The sequence below is a fragment of the Sminthopsis crassicaudata genome, chromosome 3, assembly GCF_048593235.1.
Source record: "Sminthopsis crassicaudata isolate SCR6 chromosome 3, ASM4859323v1, whole genome shotgun sequence".
Lineage (NCBI taxonomy): Eukaryota > Metazoa > Chordata > Mammalia > Dasyuromorphia > Dasyuridae > Sminthopsis > Sminthopsis crassicaudata.
This window is the reverse complement of record NC_133619.1, coordinates 255,122,104-255,145,893: the sequence shown is the minus strand read 5'-3', so window position 1 is coordinate 255,145,893 and position 23,790 is coordinate 255,122,104. Positions and strand designations below refer to the sequence as shown.

At 31.9% G+C, this 23,790-nt stretch overlaps 1 protein-coding gene across 7 annotated transcripts in view; it reads right to left on the bottom strand.

Annotated features, from left to right (window-relative positions):
- Positions 1-16,286, bottom strand: part of DSCAM (DS cell adhesion molecule) — a 750,733-nt gene extending 734,447 nt beyond the window's left edge. For all 7 annotated transcript variants that reach the window (XM_074300489.1, XM_074300491.1, XM_074300490.1 and 4 more), the window contains exon 1: positions 15,622-16,286. In XM_074300489.1, coding sequence (XP_074156590.1) covers positions 15,622-15,664 — 43 coding nt within the window. In that variant the 5' untranslated portion in view covers positions 15,665-16,286. The remainder of the gene's footprint in view (positions 1-15,621) is intronic.
- Positions 16,287-23,790: the final 7,504 nt, after the last annotated feature.

Sequence of the window (23,790 nt, the reverse complement as noted above, 5' to 3'; positions counted from 1 at the left end):
GTGAATTTCATGCAGCAGAGATATGAAATATTCTTCTTTAAAATGCCAAAACATATTAGATATTATGAAATGGAAATGGGTAAATGAGACAAATATTTTCTTCTTTGAAGGGAAGATAGAGACAAGGGAAGAAATTATGAGAAAGGAGAGAGAAGTTATAACATATGAGAGATGCTTAAGATGAAGAATATATAAATATAAAAGAAGCTAATGAAAAAGGTATCCTATGAACCTCATAGTAGTTCATATTTGAAGTAGATAGGTGAATATTCAATGAGAGAGACAGACAGAAAAATAGGAACATGAAAAAGGGAGTTAAAAACTGGGATTAGGAAGAGGAGAAGGGAAAAAGAAGTGCAATAAAATACAGGAAAGAAATTGTTATTTATTGAACAGAAGAATTAGGGAAATGTATTGCTTTCTTCCTAGCTGCTAAAAAGGCTTTTAAAAAATCATCCAGAGTTTTAATAATTCTAGAAAACATAGAAATAAATGGTCTTTAAATAATATAGTAAATGATATTTATCTCAACCCAAATCAAAGCATTATGTAATGAAAAATATTAAGATAAGAAAAATGTTAGGATAAGAGGTAAAGCAAGGATGCCCATTATCATCAAAGCTATTTAACATAGAGGAGAAATACTAGCTGTAGCAATGCAAGCAAGATTAGAAGCAAAGAAAGCAGAAAGCTAAGAAACAATTTTTTCAGCAAGTGACTCTGATGAAGGCCTTATTTTTCAAATACATAATGAACTGAGCCAAATTTATAATTTGTAAATTCCAAATGTATTATTTCCCAATTGATAAATTGTCAAAGAATATGAACAAGCAGTTATCAAAAAAAGAAAACATTAATATAAAAAATGCTCTAAATCATTATTGTTTTTAAAATGCAAATTAAAACAACTTAGTACCACCTCATTCCTATCAGATTAACTAATATGACAAAAAAAGGAAAATTATAAATATTGGAGAAAATGTGTAAAAATTGAGTCACTAATACTTTGTTGATGTTGTTAGTTGATCCAAACATTCTGGAGTACATTTTAAAACTATGTCCAAAAGGCCAATCAAACTATGCATGCCCTTTGATCCAGCACTAGTAGGTCTATATCCCAAAGAAATAAAAACAATAGGGGAAAGGACCTATCTGTACAAAAAAAAATTTATAGTAGCACTTTTTATAGTGGCAATGAATTGGAAATTGAGGGGATGCTTATCAATTGGGGAATAGCTAAACAAGTTATGGTACATAAATATAAAGAAATGATAAGCAGACTGTTTTCAGAAAAACTTGGAAAGACTTGTATTATGTGATGCAAAGTATAACGAGTATAAGCAGGAAAAATTATAGCAGTAATATTATATAGATTAATTATGAAAAATGTAGCTCTTCTCAAAAATACAGTGATCCAAGACAATTGCAAAAGACTCATGATAGAAAATGCTATCTATATCAGCTATAAAAGTGATGTACTCTAAATTCAGATCACAACATACTACTTTTACTTTTTTCATGTTTTTTCTGTTCCTCCTTTCACAATATGTCTAATGTAGAAATAAGTTTTATATGCTTGTACATGTTTAACTTAAATCAGACTGCTTGCTATTTTGAGAAAGGAGAAGTAAGGAAGAGAGGGAGAAAATTTGGAAGACAAAAATCTTTCAAAAGCTAATGTTGAAAAATGTCTTTACATGTACTTGGAAAAATAAAACATTGTGAAATAAAAGAGAGGGGTGAACATCATATGTCAAGAAATTAATAAGCAAAATTGTCCTGATGTCCTTGAACCAGATAGCAAAATAGACTGAAAGAATCCACTACCTACCTCCTTAAAGAGATCCCAAAATGAAAACCCTTGAGAATATTATAGCCAAATTCCAAAGTTCTGAAGTAAAGGAGAAGCAACAAGAAAAAAAAATTCAAATATTATAAAACCACAGTCAGGACTATAACAGAATTTGGCAGTTTCTACATTACAGAATTAAAAGGCTGATATTACATAAGGCAAAAGAGTAAAGATTACAACTAAGAATCACCTATACAGAAAAACTGTGTAAAATCCTTCAGGGTTAGAATGAAATAAATAAATAAATAATCTAAGCATTCCTGATAAAAAGGACCAAAGTCAAATAGAAAATTTAATTTTCAAATATAAGATACAAGAGAAACTTAAAAAGATAAATAAGAAAGACAAAACATAAAGAATTTAATACAGTTAAACTGTTTACATCCCTACATGAAATTTTGATACTTCTATCGCTGAAAACCTTTATCACTAGTAGAGCATATAAAACAGACATAGACAGAGGTGTGGGTATAAGTTGACATTAATGGAACGATATAAAAAATGAGAAGTAAGAAAGAGAACTACACTAAGAGAAAAGAGAAAGATGTAGAATGGGAAGAATTATTTCATATGAAAAAGCATGAAAGTTCTATGGTAGGTGAGGAAAAGATGGGCAGATAATCATCTCCTGAAACTTATTAATATCAATATTGGATCAAAGAGAGACTAACTCAAATTCAGCTAGGTAGAGAAATTTACTTTACCCTATACGGAAGTAGGAGGAAAGGAGGTTTAAAGAAGAAAGGGAAATTGGAGAGGTAGAATGCATTAGGGAAAGATATTGTCGAAATCAAAACACTGTTGCTGAGGGACAGGATAAAAAGAGAGACAAAAGAATAAGCAAGGGAAAAACAGGATGGCAAAAATATAGTTAGCAAACATAATCACTAATGGGAGTGGGAAAAACTTGCCTATAAGTTGAGAAAAGATACCAGAGAAGATAAAAAAAGAATCTCACAATATTTTGTTGACAAAAAAACACATTTGAAAAAGAGAGGCATACAGAGTAAAGATAAAAGACTGGTACAGAATCTATTGTGCTTCAGCTGAAGTTAAAAAAAAAAAAAAAAGTAAGGGTGGCAATCATGATCTCCAAAACAGCAAAATCGATAATAGACCTAATTAAAAGAAAGAAAATTGATATTCCTAAAAGGTATCATAGATAATGAAGAAATGAAAATATTAAATATATATGCACCAAATTATAGACTGTCCAAATTTTTAAGGGAGAAAAATAAGTTATAGGAAGAAATAGATAGTAAAATATACTAAAGGGGGATCTGTTTTCCTCCCTCAGAATTAGAGAAATCTGAACAAAAATGTAAACAAGAAAAAAGTTAAGGGGGTTAATAGAATTATTAAAAAGTTAAATATGATATATTTCTGGAGGAAATTAAATGGGAATAAAAATGAGTACATTTTTTTGTCTCATTAGTACATGGCACATACACAAAAGTTGACCATGGATTAGGACAACCAAATATACCCATATCAAATGTATCTTTTTCAGATCACAATGCATTTAAAAACTATATTCAAGCAAGGGCAATGGAAAGATTTTTACTAGAAATTAACTAATCTAATCTAAAGAACATGTGGATCAAAGAACAAATCATAAAAACCATCAATAATTTCATTAAAGAGAATGAAAAGAAGGAGACAACATACCAAAATTTATGGGATTCAGCCAAAGCAATACTTAGAGGGAATTTTTCATCTATAAATACTTATATAATTAAAAAATAAAAATAAAAAACTACAAAAAAAATTTAAACTCCAATTAAACACCAAGGTAGTTATCCTGAAAATCAAAGGATGTTAATAAAAAAACTGATCATAAGAAAAGCAACAGCATTATAAATAATGGTTTTATGAACAACAAAAATGGTTTTGATTTTATTTCAAAGGGAAGAAAAACAAATATCAAAGATGAAAATGATAAGTTCACCATCAATGAAAAGAAAATTGTTAGGAGCTTTTTGCCAAGTAATATGCCAATAAATCATGCAATCTAAATAATGGCAGAATATTTTTTAAAAAATAAATTGCCCAGGTTAACTAAAGATGAAATAGAATGCTTAAATAACCCTATCTTAGAAAAAGAAATTGAACAAGCCATCAATGAAATCCTTAAGAAAAAATTTTCAGTACAGATGGATTCACAAGTGAATGCTACCAAATATTTAAAGAATAATTAATTCCAAGACAAAAAAAAAATCCTATTTGGAAAAATAAGCACGAGGGAATCTTACCAAATTCTTTTTATAGCTACTAAACTAGGAAAATCAAAAGTAGAGGAAATTATAGACTAATTGTCCTAATGAATGCAAAAAAATTAAATTAAATACCTGCAAGAAGATTACAGCAACATATCACATGGATCATATACTCTGATCATGTTGGACTTATATATCAAGAATGCAGAGCTGGTTCAATGTTAGAAAAACTATCAGCATAATTGATCACATCAAAAGCAAAGCCAATAGAAATACAATTATCTCAACACATTCAGGAGAAGCTTTTGACAAATTACAATATTCATATAAAAACATGAGAGCATTTTTCTTAAAATTATAAATAATATAAAACCACTAGCAAGCATTATTTATAATGGAGATATTTCAATAAGATCACAGAGGAGCACAGCTGCTCTTTTTGATCATTTTTATCTGTTTTTGTACTAGAAATTCCAGTTACAGCAAAAAAAAAAAAAAAGAAAAGAAAAGAAAAAAAATCAAATTGAAGGAATGAGTAAGCAACATGATAATAGAGAATCATAGAGGAAAAAATAATTGAAATAATTCAGTTTTAGCAAAATTACAGGATATTAGATAAACCCACATAAATCATCAGCATTTCTTTATGCACACAAAGTCCAACAGCAAGAGATAAAATGAGAAATTCCACTTAAAATAACCGTAGACAATAAAATATATTGGAAATCTACCTGCTAAAACAAATCCAAGATGTATATGAACAAATTCCAAAACTCCTTTCCCACAAATAAAACCAGAGCTAAACAATTGAAAAATAATAAATGTTCATGGGTAGGCTAAGTCAATATAATAAAAATGATGCTTCTATCAAAATTAATTTATTTATTCAGTGCCATAACAATCAAATTATCAAAAAGTATTTTACAGACCTAGAAAAAAATAATAACTAAGTTCATCCAGAAAAACAAAAGTTCATGGAGATCAAAGAAATTAATTTTTGAAAATATGAAGAATGGTATCTTAGATGTACCATATCTCACACTGTATTATTAAAGTGGTAACTATTAAAACAGTTTGGTTCTAGAAAAGAAATAGAGTGGTTAACCAATGGACCAGATTAGATTTACAACATATAGTAGTTATTGATCACAGTTATTTATAAGCCCCAAATGCCAATTTGTTTGGAACAATCATTTTGACAAAAACTACTGGGAAAGCTAGAAAACAACATAGCAGAAACTAGAATTAGAGCAACCTTTATACTATATAACAAGATAAGGTCAAAATAGGTACATGATTTAAACTTAAAGGTGCTATCATTAAAAAATTATGCATGCAAAAACGCTAGAGAAGGGAAGAATTTAGAACTAAACAAGAAATAGAAAATATGTAATGTAAAATATATAATTTTGATTATATAAATTTTTAAAAATATGCACAAACAAAACCAATGTAACCAAAATAAGATGAAAATCAGAATGCTGGGGAAATTTTTACAGCAAATGTCACTGATAAAAACTTTTTCTCACATATATTGAGAACCAAGTCAAATTTGTAAGAATAGAAGTAATTTCTTAATTCATAAATGCTCAAATGATATGAACAGATGGTTTTCAGATAAAGCCATCAAACCTGGCTATAGTTCATGTGGGAAAATGTTTTACATCATCCTTCATTAGATAAATGCTAATTAAAACAATTCTAAGGTACTACCCCACACATATCAGATTGGCTAACATGACAGAAAAGGAAAACAATAAATGTTGGAGGAAAGTGGGAAAATTGGAATGCTAATAATACTTGGTGGAGTGGTGAACTAACCCAACTATTCTGGAGAGCAATTTGGAACTATGTCCAAAGGACTGTCAAACTGTGCATAACTTTTGATCCAGCAACATCACTAGTAGGTCTATATCCAAGAGAGATTATTTTAAAAAGAAAAACATATTTGAGCAAAAATATTTATAGAAGCTCTTTTTGTATCTGAAAATGGAATGTCCTTCAACTGGGGAATAGCTGAACAAGTTGTGTTATATGATTGTAATTGAATACTATTGTGTTATAAGAAATGATAAACAGTATGCTCTCAGAAAAACCTGAAAACATTTGTACTATCTGATGCAGTGAAATGAGCAGAACTATGTAACATTGTACACAGTAACACCAATACTATGACGATGATCAATTGTGAATGGTTTAGCTGTTCTTGCAATACAATGATCCAAAATAATCAATAGCATTATTGATGAATAATGCTATCCCTTCAGAAAAAAAATTTGATAGACCCTGAATACAGGTAAAACATACTACTTTTCGCTATTTTGGGCGATGGGTTGTGTCTTCTTTTACAATGTGACTAATATGGAAATATATTTTGCATAATTGCACAATATAACTTATAGCAAACTGATTATCATATCTGATGGGGGGGAGGAAAGGACAGAGCAAGAGAATTTGGAATATAAAATTTTCAAAAGAATATTTTAAATTGTATATGTAATAGTAAAAAAAGTTAAATACAATTGTCAACTAAATTTAGGCCTAAAAAAACCAAAACAACTAGAGATCATTTTATACATCTTCATTTTATAGAGGTAAAATAATTTAATTAAGCATATATGTTTTCATATAGTTAGAAATCACTAAAACAATGGGAAACTGCATAAAAGTCTAAAAGTGGTATTAGACCATGAACATAGGTTGGCATAGATGTACTAGAATAACAACTACTCAACATTTAAAAAAAAAGAATGAAAAACCACGACCACAACAAATCAGGCCCTATCACTACATGCTAGCATCTTGACAGGTTAAGATCTGTTAAGATATGAGTCTCAAAGATGACTTCTCTCCTCCACCTAAAAAAGAAATAATTCTATATCTTAAAATAACAATTTTTTGAGCTGATAGTAGCATGCTTATGTGGTAGGGAGGAGAATAAAGAGCTTCCAATATACCATATAATCAAAATAATTCCTTGTTAAGAAAACTATAAAGTTCCTTGAAAAGTGTTCTTGCAACATATATGTTTGCACATGTGTGTATATAAATACATACATGTACATATTGACACATGTAGAGATTGTTCATATATATCTACACATATAATGAAGTGGTAGCCAATTTCTATGTTTTCTTTGCATATTCTCTATTCCTAGTGACATTGCTACTATCATGTTCCATAATTTGGTTTATAAGTCCATACAGGTGTCTTCTTAAGATTTATACCATTGCTTTAAAGGATTTTCCTTCTGTTTCACTTCATCTTCCTTATGACCACCATTGACAACTACTGATCAAGCAATAAAGTAAATCTATTTACAGTGTCCTTAATGTCTGTCCTTTCTGTACAAACTTCTTATTATTGAATAATATAGAAATGTTTTATTTTTTTTCTATAATTGAAACTAAATTATCATAGGACTGGAGTAAGTCAGACCCAATCTAGAATTCAGGCATCATCTTTTATGTTCCCAATTCCTTTCATTCTTACTATCCATTCTACCTTTTACTCCAAGTACTTGATAAAAGTGAATGTCCTGTAATGCTACCTACTAATTATTTGATTCATTATTCAAACTTTTTAAAAATTTAATACATTTCAGAAAAAAATGCCTTTAATTTTTTTCTGTATCTTTTTATATTTATTTCTTTAATTCCTGGTAATTGGGAATTCTTCCCTCTTAGAAGGAGAAGTTTCCATTATTTGTGTCAATACCTTACTAGATTTCATAATCATCACTTTGTTCTACCTGGAGCAGTCATAGTCTCTGAAGCCATTGCTGTCTCCTCCCAGAAAAACGTGATCACAATTTTGATCTTTTTGAGAGTTTTGTCATGCTTGACACACACTGTTTTTCTCCTGAGGCAACTGGGATTAAGTGACTTGCTCAGGGTCACACAGCTAGGAAGTGTTAAGTGTCTGAGGCCAGATTTGAATTCAGGTTCCTTTCCTCTGACTTCAGGGCTGATGCTCTATCCACTGCACCACCTAGCTGCCCCTACACTGTTTGTTTTTAGGAAATACTATCCTAAGATTTTGTTTCTGTTATAGGGTTTTTTCCCCACTTAGCCTAAGAAACTATTCAAAATAAAAAATATATCTTACTAAATTTAATATTTTGTGTAATACATATAACACAATTTAATAATTATTTAATATAATAACATTTATTCATAACATAATATTCTAAAACAACATATATATTAAATTCCATATTCATCAGATAGTCTTTAATTTACTGCCTTTCTTTAAAATCCAAAGCAAATAATCAACAATCAACCAAGATTTATTATCATTTTCATTCTGAAATTCTGTGTTTTGATGCTCTAAGAAGGTAGTTATTAGATATAGAGGAAATATTCTCATATATCTCTTTTTTTATCATCACCTTTCCAAAACATAACTTCTGCATCTTTATAATGATTTTACATAAATAAGTCTATTGGCAAAGTTTTAAATCTTACTGACTTCTGAAGGGAAAAAAATAACATAATAGGGATTTTAGGTATGAACCATTATTTTGTATTAACATACAATAGCCACTTAAAAAAAAACTTCCTGTTATATTTATTAGTCTTAAACTTACACTTGCAAGAGAGAGAAAATAAATATTTATATAGTGCCTACTATATGCTGGACCCTATGCTAAGTGTTTTTTTTTTTTTAATCTTATCATATCATTTGTTCTTCCGAATAACCTTATGTCATTTTATTCCTATTTTATAGATGAGACACTGAGGCAAACAAATGTTAAGGGATTTGTCAAGGATCAAAAAACTACTGTCTGAGGTCAAAACTTTCCTGCCTTTAAATCTTAGATTCTGGGTAGTATACTGCCTTTTACTATATAATATTGAAATGTAATTTGCATAATTCAAATGTATAGAAATTGATAACTAATCAAATGATAAAAATTAAAAGATAAATAACATAAGAAACCTATAAAACATAGCTTGATTTTGACAATAAAAAGTCTATCAGCCATTTAAGCAAATCCTATATTTTTACTTATATATATATTCGGTTTTCTCCTCACTTAGCTGAAGACAGTTATTTAAATTTAGTTCAGTTATTAAAAAATATTTAACAGAGTGCCAACAATCAATGGAATTGTTAAGAAATTAATGATACACTTTCTGCAAATGAATAAAATTTAAGATATTTTCCCAACATATTCCTCAAAGAAGCCTGTATTCATAAATGAATAACATTTTCCAAAGGCCACGGTGATAAATTAAATGTTGGTTTTGTTTTTTTGATTTCTTGAGACTTCATAAGACTTCATAGATTTTCAGGCTTTAAAGTCATACTGTTTATGCACTTGGATACATCAAAATGAAAGCTTCTAAATTAGTCTGTGCATTCTTATTTCCTGTTATATATTACTTAATCCAAATGACAAAAAATAGCCTTTAAAAGATGAAGATTGATAAGAAGGGCAAATATGTAAAATACCCTAATTTGAGCCATTATGAAGAACAGAGAAAATCTAATACTTATCCAATAAATTCTTCAGCAAATAATTTATTTCTTTATAATAAGATAAAAGGAAAAATGCACAGGTTCACTTCTAAATTAACATTATGGAAATGCTTCACAAAGTAAAGTTAAAGTTATCTTTGTCTATATATGTGTATGTTTGATTATAAGTAATAATATTTTTATTTCATGGGAAAATGAAATTTATGCAAAAAGAAATATTCAGGGTTTTTTTTTTTTATTTCCAAATATTTTTTTTAAAAAAAGAAGAAATACTAGTAATAAAAACATGGGGTAAATAAAAGGAAGTGCTATTCTAAAATATTTGAAATCTGGAGAATTAAATGGGATGGGGAGGGAGGAGTAAGAGAGAGGAACAGACAAGCATTTGCCCAGATTGCCTGGAGGTAAATTAGTCTTTCTTAGTGCCCAAATCATAAGCTGCTACTATAATAGATTGATAAACTGTCATCTATTAACATTACTCCTATAATTGATTATCACTAGCAACCATTGCTTTCTGGAATCACATTAGAAGGTCAGTTGATCTGCAGCATTGGAGATTGGGGAAATTTCTCTTGGAAATCTTATATCTAAGAATGGCAATCTTCTAAAACAGCAGTTCTTAATCTGTGGCCCATGAATTTAAAAATACTTTGATAAATTGTATTTCAATGTTTCCTTTATAATCTTATGTATTTGGTTTTATGTATTTAAAAATATTTTTCTGAGACCACGGGATTCACCAAATTGCCTTAGTGGTACATAACACAAGAACTCCTATCCAGAATTCCAACTTGATTTCTGTCTCATAGGTACTTATATAATAAACTATACAATATTTTCACGAGCTTTTACCCAACTTCCTTTATCTTAAGCATCTCTTCTATAACTTTTTTATTCCAAAATATCACTCATTTTCAAATCTGAAAACAAATATTTCCATAGTCTCTATAGTATTTGTTACCATTGCTTTTACAGAAGAGAAGGTAGATTGAAATGAACTTCAGAAGTCAACATAACAAAAACATTCAGAAAAAACACCACATATTCTATATATAGAAGACTGATTTTCTTCTTGCTACTGGGAAATATTACCTGTTTTGTGTGTTTTGCTGCCCACTAGTGTCCTATGACAATAAAATACTTGACATGTATAAAGCATGTAACAATCTCTGACAGCCTTAGTAAATAGATATTTCTGATTTGTATCTAAGTAGTACATTTTAAAATTATATAAAGGAATTTTTGTAATACGCAGATTAATATTAACCATAGATTGGCCTTTACAAAAATATCTCTCGTTTTGCAGAAAGCAAAAACCAAAAATGTAAGTGTTTATCTGGAAGCAATATTTAATTTCCTATTATAAAATTAATTCATCATTTTAGAATAAGAATTTGGGTGCTCTCTATTTTAACAAATTCTTAGCATTAATGTCAATTTAACTTAAATATTTGTCAGTTTGTGTTATTTCACACATCATATCAGTATGCAAGTTTTTGCAGTCAATCAACAAACATTTATTAAGTGCCCATTTTATGCCAAGCCCTATACTAAGTGTTGGGTATACAAAAAAAGAAAGACAGAAAGAGAAAAAGGAAAAAGATAGTTCCTGCTTTCAGTGAGATCACAGTCTAATTTTGGAGACTACACACAAACAACCATGTAAAAAAATAAGATATACACAGGATAAATGGATGATAATCTTAAGAGGAAGGCACTGATATTGAGGGTGTTTGAAAAAGGTTCTCACAGAAGATAGGATTTTAGTTGGAATGTGAATGAAGCCAGGGAAATCAGAAATTGTATATAAGGAGGAAGAGAATTCCAGGCATGGAGAGCACTAATGACAATGCATGAAGTCATACACATACCAATATATACATAAAAGGAATTTCCCATGAGATACCTGTTTGCTGTGCTTTATTTTTAGAGATTATCATAAATTCATTTGAGATACTTTTCACATCTTCTTCTCAAGATCCACATCCATGACAAAAGACTTTTTAGAGATATATAATTATGCACATTAGAAGTTATGAATCAGGAACATAAGAGTGGCAATGTTTAGTGGGGATTCCTCCCCTCCTCTACAATCAACATGGTGTATCAGTTCTTCCTTGTAAATTAAATGACTTCCATGAAGTAATAGAGCACACAATCAAATGTAAAAAATAAATGGAATTCCTATCACTTATCACAGTGTAACTTGTACTGAGCATTTTTTTTCCCTACAGAAGGCACACAATATCCTAAGTTCAGAAGTACAAAAATGGATACAAAATCTATATCTAGCTTCCTCAAGATGAGTAGGCAAAAACAACCAGATTAAATAAAAATTGTTATCATGTACTCATTCTTTTTTTTTTTTTTAATTAAAAGCCAATGAAATCAGGCTAAAGGACAAAAGGTGTACCAAGGTAGTATAAGGTAAAGTTTCTAAGCAGATTTAATGAGATAATATGTTCTATCCAGAGAAGAAAATGCCAAAGCCTAGGAACGTAGGTCTAGAAATGCAGTCAGATTCCATATTAGGAACTGAGAAGTCCAGAAAGATTCAGCATATCCCATTTTATTGTTCAATAGCTGTGTTTACACCAGCAACCCATCTAATCTTCATCTCAAACTTGGTTTGCTTATCAGAGAATGATAATATTAATTGTCTGTGTGTGTGTATAGTTAGAAACCATTTAATTGTATTTATATATGCATATATCATTAATATTGCCACACATAATATGTACAAATATACATGCATACATAGATATAAATACATATGTGCATATCTATGATTATATATATGAAACAGCATATAAGGGAAGGGCAATGAAAGAGAACACATAATCTATATACATATATGTGTATAGACACATTATCATTAGGTGTGTTCTAGATAAACACAAATAGAAATAAAAATGTATATGTCTGAAATACTAAGTAATTGCTCATCTGAATGCACATATACATAATTTTGTTTTCATTAAATGTATTTTCTAAAGTTAGAATCAATAATCCAATAAGCAATAACATGCATTACAAATATGAAATTATCCTTGGTGCTTCATTAAAATAAATTGGGGTTATATATGCATTGTATATATGTATACACATGCAGAACTTATAAAAGTATACATATGAGACCCTCAAAACACTTGACAATTTTCATCTTTAAACCTATTATTCATATCATACTTGAGATGAATACATGTGATAATTTATTCAAGAGCTTAATCTAATAAAAGATTGAATTTCCAACTTAAAGTTATTTGACCTAAATTTCAAACTGTCCTATAATCATGCATCTTTTTAACCAAAAAGCACAGATTTTATCTATGAGAATACTGAAGTACTGTATATACCCTTTGTTAAAAACATTATTAAAGCACATTAATATTCTAAATATTTAGCACCTTTTAATAAAAACTCAAAATATCAATCTGTTTAAGCTCAAATTAATTGAAGTAAATTTTATGCCAAATCAATTGCAGTTTGGGGCCTACTAGTCAATGTATTCAGGCATCAGAATATTTTAATATGTATTTTTTAAAAGTTAATTCAAATAAATGAGCATTATTTCAAAATAATAAGTGAGTCAAGCATCTTATTTCTCCTCTAGTGTGATTAGAAGTATGTATTTATAGATTTTGAAAGCATGTCCAAATGGGAAAAAATGCATACCAAACTGAACTCTTTTATATAATCTTATGTTATGTTGGGATATGTGGTATGATTATGTTTATCTATATATCACCACTTATTGGAGAAATCTTTAATGCAGGTTGGCAATAATTGTAAAAGAGCTCAAAGCCCGGGGCTTTTGTTTGTTTGTTTGGGAGGTTGTAGGGTTTTATTGTTTTGTTTTGTTTTGTTTTAACCTGGTCACACAGAAAGGAGAAAACTAAAAACACAATACAGCATATAAAATAGCCATTTTTTATTGCCTAGGTATACCTTATGACAGATAATGTACTTAAATGCTTTAAGGTAATAATCATTATCAATATATTTTAAGAGGTCTTTTGAAAAAGTGATAGAAAAAGACTACCCACAATGACTGTGTATGTGTATGTTACATATACATATATGTGTGTGTCTAGACACAGTGGTGGATTTAATATGAAGTCCATCATGCAAAAGCTATTTTGTATAACATACACAACAAAACTAACAATTTCTAGATTAAAATTATTCAGTGATTATACAATTTAAACATAATATCAAGACCGTTTACATTATCTTTTTAAAATACTGTTTAAAAACCATACACATGTTTAGTATATCTCTATGCGTACAAAAATACAGAAAAATAATGGTTGATTTCTCATCTTGCATTATGGGTCTTAGAATGTGAAATAGATACAACTTATATTCACAATAATAAGAGAAACCTATATTATCATGTCAATCAAAAGGTGTCATGTCTCTCAAGAGAATGGGATTTTTTTTTAATTTTCCTAAAATCATGAGCTTTATTATGATGAATTCAAGGATTCATGCTGACAAATTAAGCAGGCCTTAAATAATATTTTATATGTTTATTTATATGACAGTATTCTAATATTTCTTCAATTTCACATTAAATTATAACTTCCATGATGCATCATACTGTGTATGCTCTAATGTAAATATATTCCCCTAAGGTAAAATTCCACAGAAGATGTAGACAAGGTATAGTATCCTCTGAGGAAGGGGGTGGGGGTGGAATATAATGTCAAATTGGTTGTAATGCTTTACTGAAAAGAAAATTTCAAAATGCAAGTTTATGAACAGTTTGTTCAATGAACAGGCAATATAATATAATTTTTTTACTATAATTCAGTTCTAATTTTTCTTTTAAAATGCAGCCATTTTAAGGCATAATTTCCTTAATGTTGTTAGTATATATGCATATATATAGATACACACAGAGATGCTTATAAATATATATTTTCATTTAATTGGTAGTTTAACAAATAAAAATGTATACCCAACTAGCATTTTTTCTCAGCCTGCACTCTGAGTTTCATTTGTCTCTTCCAGGAAAATCTCACATTCTCCCTTGCTTCTTAGGTTTTTTTTTTTTTTTTTTCCACATAATATTTTCTTTTTCTCTCCCTTTCTAAGGGGTCAATTCTGCTTAATTATTTAATTTTAGCTGTCAGCATGTAATGAATTTTAGACTGATCTGTGTGCAGAAATTTGAAATGGTAATTCAAAACTGCAGCTATTTTCAAGCTATGCCCCAAACCAGTAGTTTCCTATCATTTTGACGTTGGGAGAAAACCATCAATATGTACGTTTATATTTCTGTCATACTAACTTAAGGTACTGTACACGGTGATTGTGTGCACATCATTAAGTACTAATAGCTATTTAAATTCTTAAGAAGACAGTCCTTCAAAATATCAAATTTCTGTGGGGAAAAACCAAAATATTTACTTCATTCAGCTATTACATTTTCACAACTTTGTAAATGTCAAGATTTGTAAGCACATCAAATGACGTAATGCTTATCACTGCATATTTTTACATAAATTAGTGTTAGGAATACTGAGTAGCACCTTCTTAGGGATGAAGTAAGAGAAGAAGATTGAAAAATATATTTTAAAGAAAATTCTTTATAATATTGTAAATAAATTGTGCAAGAGCATAACCACATTATTTTGTAAAGCAAAACAGCAAAGATGCTTATAGCTTAAACTAGAAGGTTTCAATGTTCTATTCATTATACTCAGATAGGGGATTTGAATTGTTCTCCATCTGGTTTTAGTTGTGAAAGAAGTAAAGATTTTTTTCCCCAATCTATTCATTTCTCATCAAGACTAGTTTTATTTTGAATGAGGTGGCTATCAAGTACTGTAGTTAGAGAATGGGTTGGCACTTTGCTAGGTAAGCTAGCTTAAATGATTACAGAGCAATTTCTCCCCCATCCTATCCTCCTACCTTCCCTGCCCCCCTCCCCCACAGGACAAGGTTTGAAATGCTGGGGATAGGGGGGAGAATACAATTGATCCAATTATACAATTCCCCAGTTCACTCTTGGCAATTAACAGCATTTAAATGAATCACAAATAAAAGATATTACTCACCATTCAAGATGCTCTGGAACAAGGAGAAAGCCAATATCCACATGCCCCTGTTCTTTTCTATTCTTCCAGCTATATGCTTGGCTTTCCACTCTTTTGCTTTCTTTTTCTCTATTTGTCAACTGCAAGGTTAAAGCTACAAGCTAAGAAGACGATCAGTTCAGTTTATTTTGCTGGTTGCCGTGTAGCTGCTTGGAAAATGCGTGTATGTGTTTGATTGTCCTTAAAGCAAGTGATCTGTCTCTCCTCTTCTCCACTGACACTTGCTCACTGGCTTTCTCTTTCAGAAAGATGCAGCCAGAGGAAAGAGGGAGGCGGGTGCTTTAAGCCCAGGTGTGTTGTTAGCTCAGGGAGACAGCAGCAGGTTTGCAGCAGCAGGTCTACAGGTGAAAATATCCTCAAATGCAAGCATGAGCTCATCCCTGGGAATATACAGTCCAGAATCTGCAGAAATCAGGTTCCAAAACCTTCACCCTCCACATTCAGGCAGCAAGCAAACAGACAGGCACATCTTTCCTCTCCTACAGCTTTAATCACATTGATCCCTCAGCTAACCTTCTCTGCCTCTGAGACTCAGAGCTAAGTATTAACCCTGTCTCATGCCTCTGTCCTTTGTAGCGTTCTGCAGTCTTAAAGCAGCAGTAGAGCACTCGCAGCTGAAGTGGAGGCAGGATTGGTGGTGAGTGGGAAGCCAACCAACAGCACTGAGTAATTTAGAATAATTTCCAATAGGCTTAAATAATGATTTGACAGCTGGTTATTTTTAGCTATTGCCTTATCAGCACTTAATAAGACACGTTAAAGGGAAATGATTCAGGAAGGTAGCAAGATATGCAGAGGTGATGGTGAAATTTTTAGCATCTTTGAAATAAAATCTCCAGTCTAATAGAGATTTCTTTGTTTTCTTTTTCCAAGAGATTTTCATTTGTATTTCTAAAGGAAAATGGGATTATCAGATATTGTATATTATGATAATTTCTTTCATTTAAGGACTGATTTTTAATTAACATGAAAACATTTTGAAGACAAAACATTAGCAGCTGTAATTGTAAATATATAACCAGCCCTATTTAAAAAGCAAACACATGCCTCCATTCATCACTAAAAAGTCAATAAATAATTGATAATATTCTGATTATATGATATTGTTCCAAAAGCCATAATATGATGCAGGTAAAAGTTAAAGCACAAATGTAATTCTTCATGTACTTAAGAATGACTTACGCCACAAAAGCCTGACTTAAATTAAGTAACCATGAAGGGGTGCCCAAAAGCAAAGATAGTTCTGGCAAGGAAAACATGTTCAAAAGGTAACTAGTGAGCTTCCTTTTGCAAACAAAGCCAATGTCCCATGTATCTCACACACACATACAAAAATTAATTAGGAAGCACACACACACACACATATACCCACATAAACACAGGACCTTCCAAATCTTAATAATAATAATTAGAAAAACGCAAGCAAGCCCAAAGTCCAAATTTTTCATATAGGATTAGACAAAAAGGTTGCTAAAACCATGACTTCCAAAAAAAAGAACCCTGAAACTTAAGATGACCATAATCATGATGAATATTACAGCCTATCACCTATCTTGTGCTATGCCAGAAAAGCTTGTCCCAAACAATTTCCTCATTCACCATATCATCAGATCATTAGAACAATAATTCTAGGTAAGCATACAATCTCTTCGCATAGATTTAAAGTTATGATACTTTATAAAAATAATTTATACCGCTATCCTCATTTTACGGATGAGGAGATTGAAGTCCAGAGAGGTTAAGCAATTTGACTAAAGTCCCCCAGTTAAGTGACCATACCAGGTCTAATATTTGATCCAATCATCTAAGACTCTAAAACCATTTTTCATACTATCATATCACATTCCTTTTTATCTATAAAAAAATCAGAAGAGAAATAAAATAAATAAATCAATATGAAGATCAGATGAAGAAATAGCCTTAGCAGAGTTCAAGAGCCAATCAATTAATCACCCTACTCCACTTAAAGTAATCAACAAAATACTCAAGTCATTATGCATTTGCTCAAAGGAATCTTTGTATGCATGTGTATGTAAAAACACACTCATATACAAGTATATATGTGCATGTTTCCAATAATCACACACATATGTATATACATGTGTATGCACACATTTACATACATATTTATACACATGTGTGTTTGTATGTCTATATGAACACGCGCTTTGACCAATCTCATTATTGGTCAGAGGTCAGGTAATTCCAAGAGATCAAATATAAAGAAAAATATACCATGTATCCTGGGATAAGACCAGCATTCTCTTCTTTCCCCCAAACAGTGTTTAGTTTCCCCTAGAATGCAACAAATTGGTTCCTGAAAACTTATTGGCCCCTGTCCCCATTGACCAGATTTGTTTTTATATGGAATTTGTGGCGTAGGGGAAACATCTAAAGATTCCTATGTTCCACTCTAACTTTGCTGCATAACCTTGCTTAAGTCGCAACAACCTTGTTTTTGTTCATTTTCAATGACTTTTAAGTGCCTTATTTTATCTCAAAATCAAGTCTGGAATGTGTTAAACCCTCTCCTGACATTAGGCATAGCCAGTAACTGGAAAGAGATGAGATAGTTTCATGGCTTTTATCACGATTGAGATGGGGGAAGAGCACTGCAAAAATGAAGAATGGAGTGACTGGATGAAAAGATAATATGTCTCCCAGTTACAAGAGCCTTTATAATTGGATAGTCCAGAGTCTTCTCTGTGGAATAGGGGACAGAGTCCAGTTCAAATATAGAAATTAACTCAATGGGTGGTAATGGAAAATGCCCAGCTAGATAAAGAAAACTCCAAATCCAGTATTCCTTGGTTGTTGATTGCTTATTATTGTTCTATAACTCAGAGGTTCATGTTCCTATTGAAAGCAGATCCATGAGACATGAAAATGAGAGCTGAAGTGAAGAAGAGACTACTCCAGGGAAGATACTTTGCTCTGAGAAAGCAATCAGGAAGACCTTCTTCAAGAATAACCTGATATGGTTGAAGAAGTTCAATGAAAGACCTGAAGAATTATTAGAGTAATGCTTTCTGGGGGCTTAGTCTAATGGAGCTGCTCTCCACAAACTAAGTGAGTTTTCTTAGATCTTACTTTTATTGAATTAGTCAAACTTATTAGAGATTCCAAATGGAAAACGTCCTTGTTTCTTTTTCAGGTGGTTGAAATGAAATTATTCGTAACTAGCCCCATGAAGATAAATTCCTTTGGCAGACAGCTTCTCATTAGGCATCAGCAAGGGAAAGCAGAAAGTTCCTAAAAGATAAATTGGATTTATACACCTGAATCACATGATTACTATGTCCTATGATGAACTTGCCTTAGGGCTAATTAGATACTGCCTTCTGGTTTGAGTTCTAACAAAATGGCTTCAGATTTTATGTATGGGTGTCTCCCCTTCCTATGCAACTCTACAAGTGTGAGCCCAATCAGTTAGAAAATTTGAGTAGAAGGTCTATACAATAATGGTTTGGGCAAATACTCTTTTTGTATGAATAAAAGTTCTAGTGATTGGTATTCACTGCCCTACTGGGTGGGCAGAAAACAATGTCATTCAAAACCAAGGGAGTTTTTGGTGTAGTTCCTGAAACACAGAGTTGAATATAAAATTGATAGCCAGACCACAGGAGTGATAATAAAACTATACAAGAAAATGTTAAGCACCAGATTCCTTCAGACCAATCCAAGCCATTTAGAGAGATATCCTCTAAAATCTCTACAAAAATTGGATTAATGAGGGGAAGCTATAAAGGGCAAATAATGGAGGGAAGGCTCTTCAGAGTTCAGATACATGCAGATTCTTTCAGTAGCCTCTATTCATGTTACTATGCATAGGGCTAAATGAAAGTCCTTAGAAGGACTAGAAAAATCCTATGTTGTTAACAAAAAATATTAGATCCCCAGAAGGGTAAAAGACATTTCTTCTAAGGTGATGAAAATGAAAAAAAACCAAGTATTTCATTATAAATATTCCCCTTGCAACAACCCTTGTTGTGAGAAAATTAGATGGCAACTAGTGGACTACAGGGAGCCAGAAAAAAAAGTCATCAAGCTCATTGCTATAATTGCTCCTGACCATCAATGTCATAAGGCAGGTAGCCCAGGTCTAAGATGAGTGGATTGGAGTCACTGACCTTACAAATACATGTTTCTTAATCCTCATAGACTAATATTAGTCAAGAGCAGTTTGCTTTCAACTAAGAGAGTAGTATACAGTCAGTTCTACTATAGCACAACATATGCATTCCTCAAAAGCACTGCACTATGCAAAATTATGTAATAAAAACCACAGAGCTTATAGGGAAAATGTGTTTAGGGGCACAATGTTCAAACACTTAGTCAAACATAAAAAAAGATGGAACCTAATAAAAATAGTAGTACAGTTTTATAAATGTTAAATGGTTAAGATATACATAAATACTACAATAAATAGTGACCCCATCTGAAGCTTTAGGCTCTGCACCCAGAGGTTGTACAAGCAAATTGAGCTGCCTGCAACTTCTCCCTATCCCAAGGCCGCTAAGGGAATGGAATGGGGTTAAGGTTGGTGTGAAGTTAGGCTTCTCTGCTTACAGCTCTTACTACACTAGGAGATACCCAATAAATATGGCACTTTTCCTTTATGAAGACTTGAAATTTGCTCATGAAAGTGAGTGTCAGAAAGTTTGCAATTTCTGAATGATTATGAAGGAGTGTGGGCTTCTGCTTTCACATGCTTCTTGAAGAAGAAATTATTCAGAAGCAAACTCAAAATTCACATTATGTTCAAAATGTTCCTTAATATATCAATCACATTGGAACAGATTCATATTTTTTGAAACATGTATTACAGAAGAAGTGACCTTCACCATCCTTCCCCAAGGAAACTAGAATCCTCCCTCATAATTTTACATTATGGTGGACAGAAGGATGAAAGAAGTCTCTCTTCCTTTTTTTGTTATAGACATTTCAATCTTTTCTGACTTCCCAAGACCCCATCTGGGAATTTTTTGGCAAAGATACTAGTATAGTTTGCCATTTTTTTTCTTCAGCTCATTTTACAGCTGAAGAATCTGAGACAAACAGGGTTAAGTGACTTTGCTCAAGGTCACATAGCTAGTAAATCTGAGGGCTGATTTGAATTTAGGTCTTTCTAACTCCAGGCCTTATTTTATCCATTGTATCACCTAGTTCTACTACACTGATCACATAACTTTGGCCAGACCAGATGAAGACATGGTGACAATGGGTTATGTCAGGTAGCAACCTTATGAAAGAAGAAAAGTAGAAAATCAACCTTAAGAAAATTCAGATTCTAGCTTGGGGGAATAGAGTAGGTAAAGAGAACTTTGAAGATTCAAAGTACTGTCTGGAATAAGCTACTGACATTTTCCTACAATCTAGGAAGGAAGTCTATTGATTTATTAGCCTCTAGGATTTGGAGAACCCACATTCCCACTTAGATATAAGAATTGCCCCCATTTACTCAATCACCCACAAGTCTGCTTCTTTTAAGTCAGTTCAGAAAAAAAGTTATAGCCCTACAAAATACATATTCAGTCACCCTTTGCTTGAACTATGCTGCAAGATCCATGTTTATAGATACCTCTGGTCCTAGAGATCCAGGATAAGTAGAGCCTTAGGCACTAAGGCAGCCAGAATAAGTGACTACTGGTTTTGTAAAGATCCAACTTCTCCAAGTGGTCACTTAAAAAAAAAAAACCACATAATTTTTTCCCTATTATTGTGTCTTAAGGTTCTTACTGAATACATCACATAGGGCAAAATAATTCACTTTTACTCTGTTATAGATTAAGTGTTGCAAGACTATACCTCTAACAAGTTGGGTACAGCACAGTAGGCTTTGATTACTAAATAGAAATGGTATATTCACACTTGCCTGGATTCTTTTAGTATAAGTGTTCTTTACAAATATGTGACAACTATATCAGAAGGCTAATATCTCCTACACAGACACTGAAACCCTGCTTCCTGCACAGGCCCAGTGGGCTCCCACCTATAAGGAGTGGGCTCCAGATGAATGTAATTTTTCCTTATTTATTGATGGATCCATCTTCTATAACAGATAACTACACAGCTGGACTTTGACAGCCATTAATCTGATAACAGGACAGACCCTAGGGAATTAGTCCTTGTTCAAATGTTTACTAGGAGCTGAGCTACAGGCTACATAGCTGATATGAGAGACCCTTTAAGCATAGAGCAGAGAAAAATCATCTATAGTAATTTTTTTCACAGATTTGGTCAAATGTTTTCAGGATTGGAGAGAAAAAGAGAAATAATCAAAGACTCTCCTCTTTGGGAGAAATTTTTCTAATGCCTCTTACTGCATAATTGTCATGGGGGCATTTCAGTACCCAAAAAGTCATCATTCATCATATGCTTAACAACCAAGGAGGAGCTGTTACAACTGAGATTGGGAATGCATTGCCAATATGGACATTGAGGTGGTAGTACCATATTACAATAGGCAAATAATAATAAGGTCTCTCTAACTAACTTAAAGGCAGTTATTCTAGCCCAACACAGCTTTTTTAAACCATTCCTAAGGACATCAACCTAGTAAAACTCACCCCCAATTAGTAAATTGTAATGACCATATATCAGGGTGAGAGATTTATCTGATTAGCATGTGCCCAAAAATTCAAGAGTCATATTTGTGAAAAACTGGTGTCCTCCTAGGATGGGAAAGCCCTCTTAGTATAGTTATTTCTAGAATCCACTTACCAAGAAGACTAATCTGATAAGAACATGAAGATTGTTTTTAAATATAGTTCCAGCTAAAACTCTTCAGCTTTTCCTTATTCCTTCTACAGAATTGCCTTGGCCTCAAGATTCTTGCCACTTCAAAGTGCTGGAGAAGTTGCTAAGATCCTCATTAAATTGTGAGGTTTCTTTTCCTCTGGAATGGTTCATACAATTCCTTTATAGAGTTTGGGGGGGAAATGTGGTCTGGCTAGAGGCAGCTTGCTTTCTCTTTGTGATAATTTTATTGTTATTTTTAACATTGTTTTTCTAAGTAAATGGAAAACATTTTTAAAATTCATTTTTTAGAAAATTGAAAGAGATGGAGCCAAAATGGAAGAGAAGTCAGGAAGTTGTCTGTGCTCTCCCCCAATTTCTCTTAGAAACAATATTAAATCAACCCTCTAAATGTATTTTGGAGTGACAGAACCCCAAAATGAGGGAGTAAAACAACTTTACAGCTTAAGATAACTTAGAAGGACTTCAGGAAAGATGCATCTTACTTGAGTAAAAGGAGAGTACATCCTTTCACAGATGCTTAGTCATAGCATAGAGCAACAACATGGAGCCCCTGATTCTAGCTAAGCCGCCCAGTGGCACAACAGGCCAGCTGTGAGACTTCCTACCCCAATGCCAAAAACAAATTGCCAGCCCTGGAACCCCAGAACAACATGCATAACTAGATTAGGCTACGTCAGTCTAATGGGTAAGCCACAAGCACTGAAAGCCCCTGTATAGAAAGTCACTGACCAGTCCCCTGATCCCCTAGCACATGAATCTGAGACAGTGACCTCTGTTTTCCTTTTTAAAAGGAGAAAAAAATTCTCTCACTATAGAAAGCTATTATAGTTACAAATCAGAAATTAAGAAGAGGACAACACTGTAAAAATACCTACATGTGAAGCCTCAAAAAGGAATTTGAATTGGTTTCAAGCCCAAAAAGGTCCTCTTGGTAGAATTCCAAAAGGATTTTAAAAATCAAGTAAGAGTGATAGAAGAAATATTTGGAAAAGAAATGAGAATTATGCCAGAAAATTATGAAAAAAGAATCAACAGCTTAAAAAGGGGAACACAAAAAAATGACAAGAAAACAATTCCTTTTAAAATAGAATTGGTCAAATAGAAAAAAAAAATATCCACTAAAGAAAACAGCTCTTTTATTTTTTAATTAATCATTGATCTATTTGTTTTTTATACACATTGCTTTATGAATTCTGTTGAGAGAGAAAAATCAGAAAAAAAAGGGAAAAACCATAGAAGAGGGGAAAAAAAACAGAAAAAAAAAAAAGAAGTGACCCCAGCAAGTGATGATTTTCATTGTTTCCATAGTTATTTTTCTGGATACAGTTGGCATTTTCTTCTTAAGTCTATGGGATTGTCTTGGATCAA